The sequence below is a fragment of the Euleptes europaea genome, chromosome 10, assembly GCF_029931775.1.
Source record: "Euleptes europaea isolate rEulEur1 chromosome 10, rEulEur1.hap1, whole genome shotgun sequence".
NCBI lineage: Eukaryota > Metazoa > Chordata > Lepidosauria > Squamata > Sphaerodactylidae > Euleptes > Euleptes europaea.
In genome coordinates, this window is record NC_079321.1 from 28,939,895 (window position 1) to 28,955,842 (window position 15,948).

Consider the following 15,948-nt stretch of genomic DNA (forward strand, 5'->3'; position numbering starts at 1 on the left):
TTAAGAAAGCTGAGAAAGCGGGGGGGGGGGAGGGGTAGTAGTGCGGGCGCATATCCTCTCATGTTGCTTTTTTAAAAACTCCCTTCAAGCATTACATTGCAATAAACTTCACACAGCACACAAGTGAGGACCTCTGTTTCCCCTGTCATCCCCCTTGTAGGTAATCTGCCTACAATTTACAGAGGCCAGGACCAAGCTGAATTGTGACCTGGGGGTGGTGGGGGTGGTTGGTTGGTCCAATGTTCCAGTGTTCGTTTGCTAGTTCATTCCTTTGGTAGTCCCATTGCAATGAAGAAAAAAAACTCCCAGAAAATGGTTAGCGGGGGAAAGGGGAGGGGAGGGGGAACGGGAGGGAAAATGGGTGTGGACAATGGAGGGATAGAGAAACGAATATTGTCCCAAACATGTCTGCATCTCAGGGGAAGTTGTCTTTAGAATGGAGAAGAGGAAAACATCGTACTATAAATGTTTTCAGATAACATGCCGATTAAATGTTTGCGAAACAGTTCCAACCGCAAATGGAGGGGAAATAGTGCAGACACGAGGAAATGAACATTTCATTAAAACTTGGTGTGGAAATGGCCATAATAGGAGATTTTCTCCTGCTTGAAAAGGTGTCTGGGTTTTAATGGAAGTTCTTAACCATACAAAAAACCCCAACTTGAATGAAGAGCACAGGAAGTTTCCGGTTGATGTACCTTTAAGTTGCTCTGTTATTCACATGACCAAGATAGGTATGTGACTAGCCAATACGGAGGTTTGCTGGCCCAGAGCTTATGGGGAGCGAGAAGAGCCGGCTAGCCATGCCTGCCTCCAAACCAGCCCCCCCAGCATGCAGCCAAGGCCCGCCCCCAGCAACAACCCTGGACCCATGCTTTAGGATATCAGAAGGGGATGGTAATGTTTGATTGTTAATCCATCACTCCATAATCTCTTTAGAGCTTTTTCTTGCTTGTTTTTCTGGGGCGGTACTGTTAGTCTTTTGTGCTATGCATGAGCGTTTCTTCCCCATTTTATTTCTTATTGTTCTTAGCTTGAATTTATACCTTAATAGGAATAGATTAGTCTATTCTCTCTTTAAGTCTTTAGCTTTTCCTTTTCCTTTCTCACCAAGTTGTTTTACAGTCACAAATGTTTTTTATTTTTTATTTATTCTTTTTTATTGCATTGGAGGTCATTTTACATCTCCATACCTTTATAATTACAATGTACACTTTCCTTCTTCCAATATAAATTTTCCCCCTTCCCCCCCTTCCCTCCCCCGACGGACCAATTCATAATATCATATTTTCATATTTTCAGCCATGAGCATAGCCTTTTTAGTTTTACTAAAGTCTCTTCGTTGGCTTCTCCACTTTTCACCCAATTAATGTATGGGTTCCACTTAGTCTTCAACTCCATTTCTTCTGTTTCTCCCATCGTCTGTTGTTTTAAGTATCCCAGCACATCTGTTTGCACATATTCAAACACAGTTATTCCACCTGTCTATAGTCCACTTTGTTTTATCTTTCTATCCAAAAGCTATAACTGCGTGAGCCGCTAATATCACTGCTTTAAACATCTCGTTTACTCTTTTCTACCTTCTCACACCCCATAATTCCCATAAACATCAGATCTACAGTTACTTGAAGTCTAATCTGAAACAATTCTCTAATTTTACTAAGTTTTATTCAAAAATTCTATTACCCTTGGCACTCCCACCACAAGTGTAAGAACCACCCCTCTTTTGCGTTACAATGCCAACAATTTGGGCTCATTCCTTTGATCATATGTGCTATTGGGGCACCACTTCAGCATTATTTTCCTTTCCAACTCTTTGTATCTATCCATCTTCAACATTTTAACACCCTTCATCATTTTATTCACCATTTGTGTTGATATTGTAGTTTCCTTTGCCCATTTTGCCTGTATTGTTCTAATCATAAATTCTTTATCTCTTATCATCATTCTGTATATTTTCCCTGCTAATCCCTTTCTAATATTTGCTTCACTCTTTATTAACTCTTCCAATTCATTGTCCTCTCTTTTCAACAAATGTTTTTAAGGACGTTTTTAAGAGACGTAAGCCAGAGTAGCAATATATGTAGAAGGGAGCTGTTTTGCAATTTAAAACTTTTCTTATTTAAGCCGCTGTGTGAGCAGTCCCGCTTACTCTTCTTCCCAGCACGGAGGTCTCTAACTACCGGGTGATTTATCAATGTCCTCCCTGGGTAGTTAGCTTCTTGTCGGTTTGTAGCTTGGGAAAGCTCAGCGTCTGTCTTTTGGTTCGAAAGAGGGTGGGGGAGGGCAACTTGCTCAATACAGCGCAAAGGTTGAGCAATTAGTTTTCGGCAGCAAACACTTTCCTTTAACTTCTGCAAGCTTATGCCTGCTACTGAAGTTAAGTTAAAGTCAGTTATGTATCTCATGCAGCCCTAAATCCCCAAGATACAAAGTTCCGTAGCAGAGCTCACCTTTCTCACTCCCACACACACTGCTCCGGCCGCACGCTGTCCCCTGGACCCATGCTTTAATAAAACACTTGAGGCAGTAGCTGGATGAAAATGACCACAACTTTATTGTTACAGCAAATAGGCATTGGCAAGGCATTGGGGCGTGATCCCAAACATTGGCCAGCCCTTTATTGGCTGATGTATCCTACCCCCGCCCACTTGCTGGGAGCAGAGTGAGGCGGCAGTTTCTGCCACCTACTTGGATGGACTCCAGCTGTGTAGTCCCTTGCCACTTGGAGGGAGGTCAACCTGACTGCTCCTGAGCTGGGCTTGTCCCTCGCAGCTCCCGAGCTGGGCTTGCACCAATACAGATACAGGCCTCCCCCCCAAATCCCTTACTAGGACCCTCAGAATGGGGAAAAGGGGGCACACAGGCCGGCTTCCCCACCCCAAACTGGATCTGGCCCCCATGCCAAACCACCAAACTGAATAAAGTTGCAACAAAAGATTAACTATACAATGCCATAAAGAAAGGGAAGGTAGGCAGGACAACATGAAGCTGAATGCCTTCGGGCTGGACAGGCCCTTCTTATATACTGTGCTGCCGGACCTCAATGGAAGCACCTCAGGTCTGGAGCACAGAAAGGCCTGCCCCCTTGCCAGCCCAGCTCTGATTGGTCCATTTTAACTGGGGGGGGGCAGTTGTCAGCAGCGTGGGGAGGCAAGTGCAGGAGGCGCAGAAGCATGTCAACCCTGCGATTGCCTCACCGCCGGACATGTGTGCTGCTATTTTGCAGTGGCTGGCAAAGGCCCATGGAGGGATCCCCGGGCCACACGCTGTCCCAGACGGCCCCACCAAACCCCACAACTTTCTGGCGCCAGCTCAGACTCACTCCCTGCTCAGGCTCCCAAAATCCGGGCTTGCGGGTAAGCCCGAGCCCATGCTTTCTGAAAGACTAAAAACAATTTAAAGGAGGATTCCACCACAATCTTATACGCTAATACATATTTAACTGGGGACAGTTTCACATAATGAACAACTGCCCTATCTGATGGAGGATACTGGGGCAAACATGGCAGAAATGCACAGGGGCCATTACATACATAAGCGAACTGCCGGAACATTCCCCACAGCTGACAGCATCTGCTGATGATACTGAATAGAATGAGACTTACCCATGCAATGAGTGACTTTCAAATGCCAAAACTCACAGATGCTTAGTATCCTTCTCTTGTTCATAGATGGTGGTTGGAAGCAAGGAAAACGACTCCTCCTCTGGGATGCAAAGCTGGTAGTAATTGCTATATGTCTGGTCGTGAGGGCCAGCCCTGCATCAGCAGCTGACATTTTAAGACTTTGCACAGGTGCTTTAAATCCCACTTTTACAAACGATTTTTCTTCAGAGGCAATACTTTGCTGTGTTTTGTATATTTATCTCTTAAAGAGGTATGTGGAAAGAAGGGGGCAACTGATGGTACTACAAGCTGACCTCAAGAGTAACTTGAGACAAGAAAAGGGCTGAAAGGGGCAGTCACCACCCATCAGTCACATTGTCTGGGGTCTTTTTGTTTCGCTAGAGGCAATAAGGAACCAGGAGAGCAAGTAAAATGAATGAACCTGGATTCCATTTTTTCTAAAGAGGTAGATGAGCAGAAATTTTTTTTGGGATGAACAATCTACTTTCACCATTTAAACCCTCTTTCCTTTACTGCCGGAGAGCAACCATGTAAGTATAAAGATTTAGGCAATTAAAATATGACAGACAAGAAAATTAGTCTTTTATTTCAATTAACATTTCTTGGCATTAGGCAGATATTAAATAACACTGGAATGCACAAGACTATTAACAGAGATTGACAGCAAAAAGGTAGGAGGACCCTAGCGCACACACGCACACGTGTGTGTATAACTTCATCTTACTCCCCCAAAAGCCATTTTTAATGCTGCAGCCACTGCAAGGGGTACTGCAGTGAGATACACAGAAGTAGAACTAGTCCTTATTAGATTCCATTAACACCGTAAATGCTCGAACAATCAACGGTAAAAATGAACCAAGTGTTGCAACCGGTAGTTAAACAGTGTTCCATCCACAAACGACTAATCATGCAATGTCTTACCAGCAATTCTGCTATTGCATAAATATCACACTTAAAAAAAAAAGGATTTGAATAAACACAGACAACTAGATGAAGCATGACTTCTACTTGATATATTAAATATAACCTAAATATTAAAATTTTACTTCACCATATATATATATATATATATAGTTTATATATATATGTATATACACACATATATATTTAAAAAGAATGTAAAGACCGTTATGTAAGTGCAAGCAATCTTCCTTGTAGAAAGTAAATTGGTATCATGCTTAAAAAAATCTACTTAATTTAGTCCACGTTTCACAGCCATTTTCTGGGAAGCAAATTAATTGCCGGTCATTTGCTGTGTTGGACAAAAGTAATATATAGCATCTGTTCTTAAGGGCTACTATAAAGTCATTCATTCATAATTAACCAAGTGATGTGCGATCACCCCTTCTTTAACCTGTATGTAAATATACCCTTATAATTACATGTGGAGAGTGAATCCTAACTTTATATGGGATATGAAAAATAAACCTGAAATTGGGGGAAGCAAGAGTTGCATCAATGTTGTCGAGAGGTTCTCTTTCACTTGGAAACACAGACAATCTGACAGTGGCATCTCATCCACTAACCACTGACGAATGGTTGAGAAGGCATCCATTTACGAGCAAAGCTTGAACAACAAGCCAGTAATTTTCTCTGCAAACTGTTCAGGAGTTTAAATTAGAACTGACTCGCACTGCTTGGATCACACTGTAACAACCGCACGATCGAGGGGTCACTCTTGGCACCTTTAATAAACTCTTCAAGAGATAGTTTACCTTGGAAGAAGAAGAAGAAAAAACAAACAAAAGCAAATTATATTTGTGTCCCAAAAAGGCAGCCAAATGTAATGTATAAATAACATACTCGAAGGATTAAAATGCATGCTCAGTTGCCAAAGAGTTTAAGGTGGAATATATACTCCTGAATTAATGAATCAAGCAGTTACTATGACAAGCCCTGGTTGCTTTTAGATGAGATTTGGTAAACTTAGTGTTAGGTAGTGTTACCAGCTCTAACACACACCAGTTTCAGATACTGGCCTCCAGACCATCCCTTTCACAGGATCCTTATTCAGGAAAACCTAGCAGACCAAGGAAATGTCGATACAATCTAGGGTACAGAATAATAGTCACGGGAATAAGGACCGGACAAAATCTTCACATCCGTTACAAATCCAAACCAATTAAGGTATATACAACAGTATGGGCTAATTTAATGGAATCCACATGTAAAACATGCATGGATCCAATGTTTCTTTGAACAGACCTCTTGCAGAGGTGAAAACCTGAATAAATCCAGAGGGATGAATCACACACAGAATTTTTTTCAAGTTAATACCACTTTCATCCACTCTGGCAGTGACACATGAACCAGCACAACCAAAGTATCTGCAATTAAGTAATCATTAAACCCATCTCCCATGTCTTAACTTGGCTATCTGAATCACTTCCAAATCAGGGCACAGCTAAAACAAGGGGATTTCCCCCTGCAAATGGTATGTCCTTATATTACCTCTCAGTAATATCTAGTAAATAGCATGCTTTTATATTAAGGAGGGACTTTCCCTGCTACTGCTGGTAGCAGCTAATTGATGCTGGGAAACTCATAGCATGGTGATGGTAAGGGAACAAGATCCACATTTCATTTCAGCTTATTTAATATCTGATAGGAGAGTTCAAGGACCTCTCCTGCATCTGTGTTTTAAAAGACAGCTCTTCTTCTTTAACTTTTCTTCACTCATCTCATACTCAAGCCAGGTCTATATGTAACATAATGTGCTGATAAAGTCTTGTATGGTAGAAGGGACTCTACATCTTCGAGCAAAAGAAATGGGATCCTATTTTTAAATGTTCCCCATGCATTACAGAGTTCCCCGCAAGTAGATTGTTGGTTAAGATTGATGGGAATTTTACCCTTATTAGAGGAAATGGATTGTTGAATATTAATGGAATTAGCCGGCAGAAGCTAATTAAGGTTGCACGCACACAAAGAAAGACTCGCAGTCATTTCTCTTAGTAAAAATCACCTTTACTTACTAACTTCAGGAAGGGTAACTTGGATGTAAAATAATAAATCTCTTTCTACATTCTAAGTTTCCTATCACATCCCAGAATGGGAGTTCTATAGCTTACATCTTCACATGGTCAAATCTAAAGTCTAATGGCGGTGGCTTCTTCTAGCTAAGACAAAGAAGAAGCTCCTGGTATGCAAATACCTTTACAACTGTCCTGTTTAGCCAATGGCTATTTGACACATACTGTAGGTTACATCACCTTTGATCTGGTCAGCTTGGTTACAAACAGTTTAACCCTTGAGTGACTGGAATACAATGAAACTCGCTATCCAAAACCCAACAAAGATAAAAGCTCGAATCCCTTTCCCTGATGTGCTAATTTTTCTACTTGTGAAGAACAGTCAATTCTGCCACCACAGTATTCTCTGACTTCTACTGCGTCCTGCACTGACGTGAAAAAGAACATACAGTTATTTTCAGGATAGTTTTGCCCAAGCAGAGAGGAAATTAGGGAATATCTTTAGGGCAGATGACTGAGATCTGGGTTGATCTTTCATTCTTTTCTGTTTGCAGGTTTCTAGCATGGGTGTGGCCAGAGGGTGAGCCAAAGAGCTCATAGACTTTAACTCTTAGCCTGAGACCTTAAGTGGATCAGTACTGTGGATCCAGGACTAGCCTAAGATGTGGTGCACTGTATTTTTAGATGTTGTTTCCTGTCTGTTTATTTAAAGTGTGTATCTGTAAATTGTATTCTGCAAGTTGTTTTGGGAACCCCTTTGGAAGAAAAGAGGGATTAAAATAACTGAAATAAGCAAATGAAGCACGGACAACCTCTACAAGGCATTGCTTCGTAACTGTGCTTGTTCAAACAATGTAGCAGGGATGGAAAACGTAACAGCTAGAATATATGCAACTGTTCATTTTTCTAACAGCCACCTGAAGGTCAATATTAGAAAGCCATATCTTGTGCAGCAGCCATGGTTTAAGCCCTGTGCACATGCTGTAAAGCGGGAGGGGGAACAAATGCTCTGGACCCACATCCTGCATGTTACAGAGTGCCACCGACCATGGCCATGTTCACTCACTGTAAGCACAGCACCTAAAAGCTGAGCATATGTTGGCTCCATCCCAGTGATTAGGGACATTAATTTCTCAATAGTTCCCAGTCACAAGGAGAAAGTCAACATGAATGACATAATAACGACAAAAATACAGAAGATCTGGACGCTTGATGGAATTTAGCAACTTCATAGATGGAAAAAACACTCCAATGGGTAAATCGTAGAGAGGTAATGATGTAATCATCATGCGGATTTTAGATAAACATTTTAGAGTATGACTTGGTTAAGGGCTACGGGTAATTTTAGTTGTATAAGTAGCATTGTTTTAGTTTTTTTAAAATAATTTGTATCATATAGTATTTGTTTAGTAATGTTATATTTAGGGTTTTTCTTTTTTTTTAATTGTAAGATTAAATGTTTATAATAAAAACAAATACAAAACTGATTCTTGTAGGTTATCCGGGCTGTGTGACCGTGGTCTTGGTATTTTCTTTCCTGACGTTTCGCCAGCAGCTGTGGCAGGTATCTTCAGAGGATTAACACTGAAGGACAGTGCCTCTCTGTCCTTCAGTGTTAATCCTCTGAAGATGCCTGCCACAGCTGCTGGCGAAACGTCAGGAAAGAAAATAGCAAGACCACGGTTGCACAGCCCGGATAACCTACAAGAAACAATGAACTCTGACCGTGAAAGCCTTCGAAAATACAAAACTATTAATACAAAAATAATATAAAATACAAAATATAGAAAAACAGTCATTTAATAAAATGAATTATGCAAAAAACAAAAAAGAGAGAGAGAGAGAGAGAGAGAGAGAAAGTCAACACGAAGTTAGGCACTTTAGCCATATCCAGGTGAACACATGTAAAAGGGGACCACTGCACATCCGGCCAGTGCATTGATCTTGTGAGCTGATTAACCACACAGGGATACTGTGACCCCCCTCTATTTCAGTTCTTTCACAAATAGTGTGGCAACCAGGTACACTGGGCAGGTTTCTCACCCCTTTGTAGAGATTTTATATTATACTCATATAAATGCTACGGAATTCAGCAAAAACCATTATTAGTGTTTATAAAACATTGCCTTTTTCAAATGTTGTCTCAAAGACAAATGGGTATCAATGGGCAATTAAGCACAATGCATTCTGAGGCAATTCTTAATCCAATACAGCTTGTTCCAGTTATGAAAAAACCTTCCGTCACATTTGTTTTGCCAGAGGGAAGGATATTCATGTTTAAGTTGTGTGCTAATTTGCATCTCACAAAAGCCAGAAAAGGGGGCCTTCAGTAATACTCTGAATGCTATTAGCTTCAACTGCAATAAACTTAGGACATCCTGATAGTATTCTCTTGTGGGGAGTTTTCCATTAAACCAATTCCATGTGCCATTTATTATTACGATTACTAATTTTGATAGAAATGTGCACATATTCTCTTGTATCATTAGAGAACTAGTGATTCATAGTTAGTCCTACTGCAACTATACAACTGTTCTATCCACTCATAACTGGGTTAGCCATATGCTCATGGTATGAGTCACACAGAGACTTGAACACAGATGTGAGTTTTGATCATCACAACCAAGCTGGAGGCACAATTGAATCCAGCATATAGGGGGAATGCAAATTTGAGGACAAGAGAAATATAATGCCTCAGGCTAGACTGGAACATAAACACTGTGCTGGAGAAACACCTCGTTTGAGACCTCAGCTACTTATTAAAAACTGATGCCAGGCTAGTGAGACAACTTCCAGGAAATGGCAGTGGACTGAATGCTGACATACCCATTGTCCTTTCAATAACAACACACTTTCTTCCAGAGACATACCGGTAAGTGCCCACCTGTGTGGAGATAATTAAAGAACACCTCTGTCCTGCCTCATCTGCTTTTAATAATAAGCACCACGACACCTGGAAGAGCCAACTTCAAAGCTAGCTTTCCTTATCACTGGTCTCGCATCTAATGCTAACTCTAAGCCCTATACCTGATGGGATTCTTTACCAAAGGATTCCAACAAAATGCAGCTTCCAAAAAGCCTTATTTTGAAACACTTATCCTGGAAGAAAGTATCAGAAGTCAACCTCCAGGGCAAAATGCTGCCCATTATGGCCATGGATCCAGTTGCGAGAATATGGATATGGATTCTTAGCCTAGTAGCTTTCAAAGTTTTAAGTGCCAGTTCAGCAAACTATCGTTAATGCAGAGTCAGAGTAACTTTATTTTTGTCTTTTGGTTTCTTTTCTGAATAGCACATATTATGCTTTTATTTATGTTCATCATTAAAACATTTTTTTTTTAAATTGGTGTGTTCTGCCTGCCTAGAAGCTCAAGAAACACTACTGATCTGTAGAGGTGTACGCGAGGTTCAAAAGCCCCATGTCCTAGGCACAGTTAGACCCTACTTTGGAAAAAGAATATGCAGTATAGTATGCAGGTCAGGTGGCAGCATACTTAACCTCAAAATGACTCAGCACAAGAGATTTTAACAAGATTCGGGCTTGAATCCTACGATTTCCAGCAACAGAAGGCATTTTGGCCAGTTGAAGTGCAGCAATTTTCTAATCCTCCAATCCCTCACGGCTTTGTTGAGAGGGGGGATCAAGCCATATGGGAGATCAGTACTCATATCTCCAAGTGTTTATTTTCTTTCTCTAATAAGCAACTGCATGGGCCTCTGAATCTGGCTAAAAAAAATGGAGAGACAGAGTTCAACTCATCACTCCACATACAACTCTAAATCACAGCCCAGAAGTGTTGCAAACAAGTGGGGAGGAAAGAATGCAGTTTATATTGGGAAAGTAGCTCAGTTAACTACTGTCCTTCTTAGAACTGCTTTTTTGAAGAAATGCGGAGCCTTCTACAGCTGCTATGAATAAAAATAAAAGGGGGGTCTGATTGTTGATTTCACATGTAGCATCTAGCTTGGTCCTGAATTAGGTCCAGTTCAAGCAATGCAACTGACAATCTTCAGTACCGCACACTGGGTTTCACATAATACTTGAACTGATACATCTGCATTTTGCTATGTAAGAGACAGCAGCAAAAAGTCTCAAAACACTGCAAATCTAAATACTTGTAATGTTTCTTTCCTCATTCCAGTAGTAAAAACTGCTTACATATAAGGTTTTATATTGCTTGGCAGAAGTTGTAGCACTGGAAACAAAGTTTTAATGGGATTCTGACAGGGAAAGATGTACTATGCATCTGGGACAGAAATGGAAAGGAAATAAATATTGTATTTCCCAACTGTTGCCTTCAGTGGGTCAGGTTCTTCTACAACTATGGACACTAGAACTGTGATAGTTTTTCTTTAAATAAAGTGGTCAAAATCAGATTTTTCAGGATTCTGTATTTGTCATGGATTTCTAGATCCTAGATTAATGCCCTGACCTGGATGGCCCAGGCTAGCCTGATCTCGTCAGATCTCAGAAGCTAAGCAGGGTTGGCCCTGGTTAGTATTTGGATGGGAGACCACCAAGGAATACCAGGGTTGCTGTGCAGAGGAAGGCACTGGCAAACCACCTCTGTTAGTCTCTTGCCATGAAAACCCCCAAAAGGGGTCACCATAAGTCGGCTGCGACTTAACGGCACTTTACACACACACACACACACACACACACACACACAGATTAACAAACTGTGAAGACTTGCACATCAAGAGATGCAGAGACAAGAGGTCTACACGCCAGAAACATTTGTTGTGGCTTGCTGCAGAAATCATACCATCATTATTTGTGTCCATCTGTCTGAAGATTTTGTCTGTTCGTTTCTCTGGAGTAGATTCATCCTCTGGCATTTTCATTACTGAAGACACCATTTTGTAGATGGCCTGGAGAGAAAGGAGTATAAGAGGAAACCTATTTTACAACATTATGGGAATTGGAAGTCTAATGCTAATAAGACTGACATGGTGGATGCTAATATAGCAAGTTATAGAAATTAAAATATCCACAAGCGTATCCCACACTTCTAGGGATTGTTTCAACTTTTAATAACCAAAGCCAAGCCAAGACTTAGTAGTTATCTTACCTGTATTACAATTTCTATATGATCATATTGTTTCTTACAACTTGCATATGCTCAAATGTAGAAAGATCATTTATCTGAGCCTCGTCATTTTGTATATGTTTATGTTTCTTGTTAATAGTGTACCTTGCCTTTGCTAAAACACCTTGGTAATTTTACTCTGGTAATTTTACTCATTTAACACACACAAATTTTACTCTACCTCTGATTATTCCATGATGTTGTGCTTTCTGGTATTACGTATTCCATACATGGTTTGTAACTATTCTGCCTTTCAAAAGTACTAGATTTTGGTTCTGCTTCTGTTGCCTAGTCTTGTCAGGGCCTTTCCTTTCCTTTGGCTCAAGTATTAACAAGCCTGCCATTTTCATGCATCAAGACAAGCACTGTAATTTGCATATCATGTGTTCCTAACATACTGCTCACACTTATTTGTATTTGTTATGCCTAATGATACAAACCACTATAGACGGTGAAGTCTGTTGTGATATATGTTGGATTTCTGAGCGTTCAGTACAAAGACGCATACTCATATATTAACATACAGAATTGCTTCATATAGCGTCACACCACCAGTCCATCTATCTCGGCACTGTCTAATCTGGACTAGCAGTGGCAGGCTGTCAACCAAAAATAAGTGTTGTGCTTGCTCAAGGAACTTTTCCTTTATGCAAGCAAAAGGTATTGCTGCCTACAGGCTACTAGTGTGGTGTACAGCCAGCATGGTGTAGTGGATAAGAGCGGTGGTTTGGAGTGGTGAACTCTAATCTGGAGAACTGGGCTTGATTCCCCACTCCTCCACATGAGTGGTGGAGGCTAATCTGGTGAACCGGGTTGGTTTCCCCACTCCTCCACATGAAGCCAGCTGGGTGACCTTGGGCTAGTCACAGCTCTCTTAGAGCTCTCTCAGCCCCAACTACCTCACAGGGTGTCTGTTGTGGGGAGGGGAAGGGAAGGTGATTGTAAGCCAATTTGATTCTGCCTTAAGTGGTACAGAAAGTTGGCATATAATAACCAACTCTTCTTTTTCTACCAAATTTTCTGCCTTCTCCCAAATCAACTGCAGGCAGCGCCATAGAGCCAACAACAAAGGGGGAATCTAAACAAGATAATGCTGATTTCCGAGAGCTCTTGCGAAGGGTAGCAATCTATCTATTGAAGAGCATTAAAAGGAACTGGACTGGGCTAGATGATCTTCACACTTCCAGCACTGCAATTCACTTACCTGTACTATCTCAAGCATTTCTGCACGGCTGATATAGCCATTGCCATCAAGGTCATACATGCTAAATGCCCATTTCAGCTTCTGTTCAAGCTTTCCCCGTGAAGTGACACTCAGCGCTATTATAAATTCCCGGAAGTCAATCGTCCCATCTCCATTGGTATCAAAAGTACGGAACACGTGCTCTGCAAATTTCGAGGCATCACCATAGGGGAAGAAGTTAGCATATATCTTTTTGAACTCTTCAACAGTCAAATGGCCAGTGGGGCAATCTTTTAGGAAGCCTTTGTACCACTCTTGGAGCTCGTGGTCTGTGAATTCGGTATTTTCTCGAAGGTCCTGGAGTACTTCGGGTCTCAATTTACTGTTCTGTTTCCCCATTCTGTTCTTGATTAACGCCTAGGGCTGCAACAAGAGAAGCCATGTCAGTTTGAAAGCCATGGCTGCATTCAAATCCCAGTCAGAGAAGGGTTCCCAGAAGTATGAAAGTCTCTGTATCTTAACCCATTCCTTCCAGCTCCCAGCTGCTAACAGCATCATTACAAGGTACACGTGGGGGAGGGTTAAAAGGCAGTTCAGACTGATACACAAGTAATTTCCTCCCTTAATTTTGCACCATTATGTAATTCATAATCCTTTTCTGTCATTATGTGTTTCATTTAAAGCATAAGAATTAACAACAAACAGGGCTCTACGGATATTGCCAGCATCCAAGGAGTACTTTTGCCTGCTTTAGGTTTAAGTTTCTTCTCTTTACCTCAAAATTTATATGACTTAGATGCAAATTAGACATTAAAAGTGGTCCTAGTATCTTTTTTCCAAAGCAATTTACTAAAATGCTAAACTTATGTGGATCTCAAACCATATGTTTGGGCTACACACACACACACACACACACACACACTGTGGCACTCATCTATGTGGGCAAAAGTTATAGAAAGTAGATTCAAGAATTTCAAACCAAATAAGTATGATGTAGGAACAGTGGAGAAAACCAAAGTGAATCCTGGGCCAAAAGCCACCCCCACACTGAAGAGAATCACCCTGGAGGACTTTTCACACCCACTCCATAGCAGAGGCTAAGGCATGTTATTTTTGGCAAATACACGTGTGAGCACAGAAGTGATTCAACTAATTGAATATTCACTTCAAAAAAAAAAAAAAACAAGCTACCACTTGCCGTTATGCAATCAGGAAAGTATAGGGAGAAAAATAAAAATATTTCCCAAGATTACAATAAGTGACAGGTAAGTACCTGTTTTCAACAGACCTGTAATTCTGGCACAAGCATTTGCCTGGAGAATGACATACAACCGTGTCTGTGTTCCAGCATGGGGCACTGCAGCGTTAAGAAAGCTTTTAAAAATAGCAGCCCACAGTTTCAGCAGTGTGAACGTTTCCAAAGAGTTTTTCAGCAGTGAAGCTTAATGAGGCAAAAGGACTAATGGCAACAGACCAGAGATTTCCCAACTGCACCTTTTACAGACAGTTCACAGAGGCTCTCTCTAAGCCAGCAATCTTGTACATAGTGGAGAAGTGCAAAGTACTTGGTGCCTGCTGTTGCACAGGGAGCGTGATGCTGGCATTCAAGATATGCCAAAATTGCCTTTGCCCTAGATTTCTTCTACTCAGTCTTTGGGTATCACAGAGATCTGGGAATAAATGTATACATTTTGCCGCGCAGGCTAAGTTGTATGCTCAGTTGTCCCTCTACCACTCACTCACAAACTACATGCATGAGTTCTGCATACTGAGACCATATTTGCAGGCTTTCAGTGACCCTAGCCAGCCTTATGCTAAATAATTCTCAGTTTCCACATAAAACAGACTGTGCATCGCATTTTCCCAGAAGGGCCAAGCATCATGTCTCTGGGCCAGGTACAAACTTGCAACATGCCCCCTGCCTATCCCATACATTCAACTTTTGTGTCATGAAATTTAAATGTGCAACGTGACAAGGCTGTACCATGGCAACAGGGTTACAGATCCTAAACCCATGGTAAAGAACACCCTTCACCCTATGCTCAAGCTATGGTGTAGAGATGAAAAGGTTCTGAAAATTGTAAGCATACCCAGTACTAAAGAAAAAGACAACTATGAAATACCGAACCCTATGCTACCTTAGTGTTTGTATCTTAGTTTTGGCCATCTGAAAGGAAGAAAAATATTAAAACTGAAAATAGAGTATGAATTTGTAGTAAACAAAAGAACATGTATGATTTGGATAGACACTATCCCATACAGTCACCAATAGGACTAGCAGTATATTTGGATACAAGACTAATCTTTATAACACTGTAAACAATGGACTCTTAATTTTTGAAAATATATTAAGTATGTCTATAGTATACCCAGGAATTACCATTTGGTAACGCTGTCGATTGCCTTACAAAAAAACACACACACCCCTTTGTCACTATACTACTATTGGCAAAGGAAAACACAAATATATGCCAAGTTCTAGGGACAGTAAAGGCTCAAGGCTGGAGCAAATGTGCTAAACAACTAAAAGTCTGCAACAGACTATACCAGGGGTCTCAAAACTGCGGCTCCAGAGCCGCATGCGGCTCTTTGGCCCGTTGAGTGCGGCTCTCCGAACTTGGTTCGGAGCCCCTGCTATTGCGCCTGCTCGCGCCGGCAGCCGGGCTGCAGAGCCGGCGCACCTGAGAGAGAGAGAGAGAGAGTGGGCGAGCTGTCTCCCCCCCCCTGCCGTGGAGAATGGCCGGGTCCCCCTTGTCCTTGCCCTCAATGGTTGGGAGGCTAAAGCCTCCCCTCCCCTCTAGCAGCGCGTTTGCCGGGGGGGCGGCTTGGCGGTTCCTGCCCCCCCCCGCCTATCAGCTGTTGGGCGGGGCGGGCTTCCTTTGGTAGACCTGGCCTCTGGCTGAGTCCCATTGGGAGGCCATGTCTACCCACTGGCTTCCTTGGCGGTGGACCTGGACTCCGAGGAGGGGAAAAAGTCCCCCTTCAGAGGCCAGGTCTACCAATTGGCTTCTATGGGCCTCCGGAGGCCAGGTCTACTGCCAAGAAAGCCAATGGGTAGACCTGGTCTCCCAATG

The 15,948-nt window shown here is 41.7% G+C and overlaps 1 protein-coding gene across 1 annotated transcript; it reads right to left on the reverse strand.

Moving 5' to 3' along the window:
- Nucleotides 1–4,587: 4,587 nt before the first annotated feature.
- HPCAL1 (hippocalcin like 1) lies at nucleotides 4,588–13,299 on the reverse strand. The gene is made up of 3 exons (XM_056856122.1): nucleotides 12,896–13,299; nucleotides 11,368–11,473; nucleotides 4,588–5,344 (listed from the first exon to the last, which is right to left on the reverse strand). Exons 1-3 carry the CDS (start codon nucleotides 13,271–13,273, stop codon nucleotides 5,247–5,249), a joined length of 582 nt encoding a protein of 193 aa, XP_056712100.1. The 5' UTR covers nucleotides 13,274–13,299; the 3' UTR covers nucleotides 4,588–5,246.
- Between the last annotated feature and the right edge of the window lie 2,649 nt (nucleotides 13,300–15,948).